We start from the raw sequence: 3,355 nt of genomic DNA, 5'->3' as shown, positions 1-3,355 counted from the left end.
AGTTACTTCAGCTATCCGGGATTGGCGACCCATCTGTCCTCGATCCACTTGGAATTGATGTGAGGGTCAATCTGCCGACTGTCGGGCGAAACTTCCAGGATCGAACAGCAAGCAATATCGTGCATTCTACACAACCTTCTTTTGACGCAGGCGGCACAGGGCCCGAGTTTACAATTGCGTTCTTGAATATTCATGAGCTCTTCTCTGAAGGTGCAGGCACAAATGGAAGTGTGACGGGTGACGACATTGCTAGATACGTCTTGACTCAATATCCGTCTTGGGCACAAAGTCAAGCAGTCAATGGATTGAATGCTGACGCGCTTACTACGATATTTAGCATCCAAGCTGACCTGATTGCGAATCATCATGGTAAGCGGATCGTCGTGAAGTGCGCGCCGAAGCGTTGAACCCCCTATCTAGCTCCTGTTTGTGAAATTTACCTTGGGATCGGCAATTCCAGGTAAATTCGAATACTTACACTATCCCGATCTTCACCTGACAATACTCGATAGCGGCATCAACACTACCCTGTGGAACATACTTCCGTTCAGCCGCGGCAATATCACCATTACGGACACAAGTGTCTTCACAAAACCGAAGGTTACAGTGAACTATTTCGATGTCGATTATGACCTCGCCGTCCAGACAGCCGGAACCCGAGTTGGCCGGAAGGTGCTTAATCATCCAGCGTTCGCGTCCATCTCATCTGGAGAGACCGATCCTGGAATGGATGTAGTTCCTGACGATAGAAACGGTGGTGCAGATAATGCATGGCATTCGTGGATTCACGACGAATTTGCGTCAGTGTTTCATGAGATTGGTTCTGCGGCGATGATGCGGCGTGATTTGGGAGGGGTCGTGGATGGCAAGCTTCGCGTCTACGATACGGTGAACCTACGCGTCGTGGATGCAAGTATACTTCCTCTCCACATTAGTGCCCATCCAAGTGAGACGCTTTATGGTGTTGCGGAGAAAGCAGCGGATATCATCAAGTCTGGCGTGTGAAATGGGTCCTTGCAATAATTGCACAGACTATATGCCATTCTTCTCAATGTATAAAGGTTAGTTAGCTGAAGGACATCTGATATGTAACTTCTGGTCATGGTCTGGGAATCCCTTACAAATGACGTCATGTAACTGTATTACCTTTACTCTGTCTATCTTGAACATCTGACGGGTGGACGACGAAATCCGAAATTTCAATCCGATCGGGTCTGTCTTGTTGCCAATTTTCTGAGCCTGCACTAGTCCTGCAGTACTTGTTGACATATTACGTCCTGATGCAATACAGGTAAATCAAGGTACAAGCAAGGGATGCATGCAGAAATTTTGTTACAATAACGGCGTTCATCTCGCTGTCTTTTTAGGCTTGACATTGATTTCAGAGAAAAACAGAGCAATATTAGTATTTGGCAGAATGAAACTAAGTTAAACTAGACCTGACTAGTTTAAGCATAACTCGAGAATTATTCATCAAATAAGCATTAACAATGTACATGAGCACACTTATCTGTTACATCACTATTCAACATATCGCAATGTATAAAACAACGGCATGCTACATTTTGGGAGGAAATAAGGTTCTATTTCCCACTTTTTTGAGCCACCTACTTCTTACTTCTAACTTCTAAATATAGAACGAACGTTATGCCCGTGAGTTGCACTGGTCCCGCTTTCCTGTCCAGTCCCTTCACATTCTCCGCCGAGGAGGTCATCACCGACCTACGGGCAGAAAGTGTCAGATATGAAAAGAGAAGTATGGATTCAAGGACAGAGGAGGAATTAGGCCCGGGGGGGGGGTTCTTAGTTTTCAAGAAAATAGGGAAGGGATTGAGTGCCAAGACGCGTGGCCAAAGCGTTGCGCTTAATCCATGATGGAAATGTTCTATGTTCCTGTTTGATTTGAAAAATGGGAGTTATGCTCGTGAGAGGTAATCAAGGCCATCCACATCATTCACAAGCAGGTATTGACAAACTCTTCAACATAAAACGGAGTTTTTTTAACAATAAAAAACAGGTCAGCTTACGGGTAGAACCACGATAAATAATTGTTGTACGATATTTGAGCATCATGGCTGCAGGTCATTCAAGAAGTCATATTCACGGGGCGAGCAGGTTACTTGGGGCCGAACCTACCAACACTATCTCCTGACCAGAAGCAAAACAGCCTCGATAGTTCAGCTACGCAAGAACAAGAGTGATGCAAGATCCATCCAATCCCATCTCATCAATCTCGAACCTCTTCACCATCCTTCTCCACAGGGCTGGGGAGAAGTATAAGATACTTCCAGAAAAGAAGTCAAGGAAAATAGAACCAAGTCATGAACGTCAAAAAATTACACTGCTTTCCCTTCAATCCTCATCGATCGTGGCTCGGTAATAACCGCCCTTGAAATTAAGGTGTTAACGAGTCATAAAAGACAATGATGAACAAAAACAGTTAGGTCTGGAGTGATGTGTCTTGATGAGGTAATCCCTATTGTGAGGGCATATAAAGAGCGTGGCTCTCAATTTCAACAAGTCAACTTCCCCCGCTGCCCCCCGACCACCAGAAACTCTCCAAGACCCGCGCTCCCATCGTCAAACGCAGCATCTGCAGCATCAAGAATAATGGTCTTCACTCGAGGAATGATGAAGCGACTTCCAGCCGCCGAAACTAGAATCAATGAAGCTGATAGCAATGAGATGTTGGCACAGCCAAGGCGTTCGGCTCTCGGCGTCTCGAGAAACAACACGCAGGCAATCACTGGAAGGAGTACTCCTGTCTTTGATGACGCAGCTGAGGGTTCCGTCGACGACTATGCCAATGCCTTTAGCACCAACACGGGTAGCCACGGCGCCCTTCAACTAAACATCATCAGAGAGGACCAGTCCTCCTCGGCAGGAGCTAGGTTCTCTGACCTACAGACAGCGCAAGCTGCGCAAGTCTCAGAAGCAAACAGTGAAAGAAATGGTAAGCTTCCAATCCTATCCTATATCTTGGTCCCTCATTTAAATATTTATTCAGCTGAGGCATTTGAGAGCCGAGAACCACAAGGCTCTGGCCTTTCCACAGAAGAATCACAGAACCATTGCGAAGGTGAATTGGACCACCGTACGAAACTGTCATATTGAACTTACATAAGGCCTAGATATCCCTTGCCCGCCTCTGACCAAGTCGAAGGCCCGAAAGCGACGCGGCCATGGATGGTCTCGAAAGAAAGCTTCGAGGTCGGGTCCAAGTAAAAATTCTGAAGGCCGTGCTACTCCCACCAGCAAGAAACGCCGAATAGGCGAAGCGGATGCGGAAGATCACGAGCTCAGGCCAAGAAAGCAACAGCGCGTCACTGAGCTAGTTGAAGGACCGTCATGCGTC

At 46.7% G+C, this 3,355-nt stretch overlaps 2 protein-coding genes across 2 annotated transcripts; both read left to right on the top strand.

Annotated features, from left to right (window-relative positions):
• Positions 1–5: 5 nt before the first annotated feature.
• FOMMEDRAFT_99329 (FAD-linked reductase, C-terminal domain-containing protein) lies at positions 6–1,005 on the top strand (the record flags this gene model as incomplete). The annotated part of the gene is made up of 2 exons (XM_007272218.1): positions 6–388; positions 513–1,005. Coding segments are annotated over 2 exons (876 nt in total), but the record flags the coding sequence as incomplete, so codon positions are not given.
• Positions 1,006–2,454: 1,449 nt separating this feature from the next.
• FOMMEDRAFT_163262 (uncharacterized protein) lies at positions 2,455–3,345 on the top strand (the record flags this gene model as incomplete). Its single annotated transcript, XM_007272217.1, has 3 exons — positions 2,455–2,953; positions 3,008–3,079; positions 3,126–3,345. Coding segments are annotated over 3 exons (791 nt in total), but the record flags the coding sequence as incomplete, so codon positions are not given.
• Between the last annotated feature and the right edge of the window lie 10 nt (positions 3,346–3,355).

This window comes from Fomitiporia mediterranea (assembly GCF_000271605.1).
Source record: "Fomitiporia mediterranea MF3/22 unplaced genomic scaffold FOMMEscaffold_461, whole genome shotgun sequence".
Taxonomy (NCBI): Eukaryota; Fungi; Basidiomycota; class Agaricomycetes; order Hymenochaetales; family Hymenochaetaceae; genus Fomitiporia; species Fomitiporia mediterranea.
The sequence above is the reverse complement of the archived record's forward strand: the minus strand, read 5'-3'. Positions and strand labels throughout refer to the sequence as shown.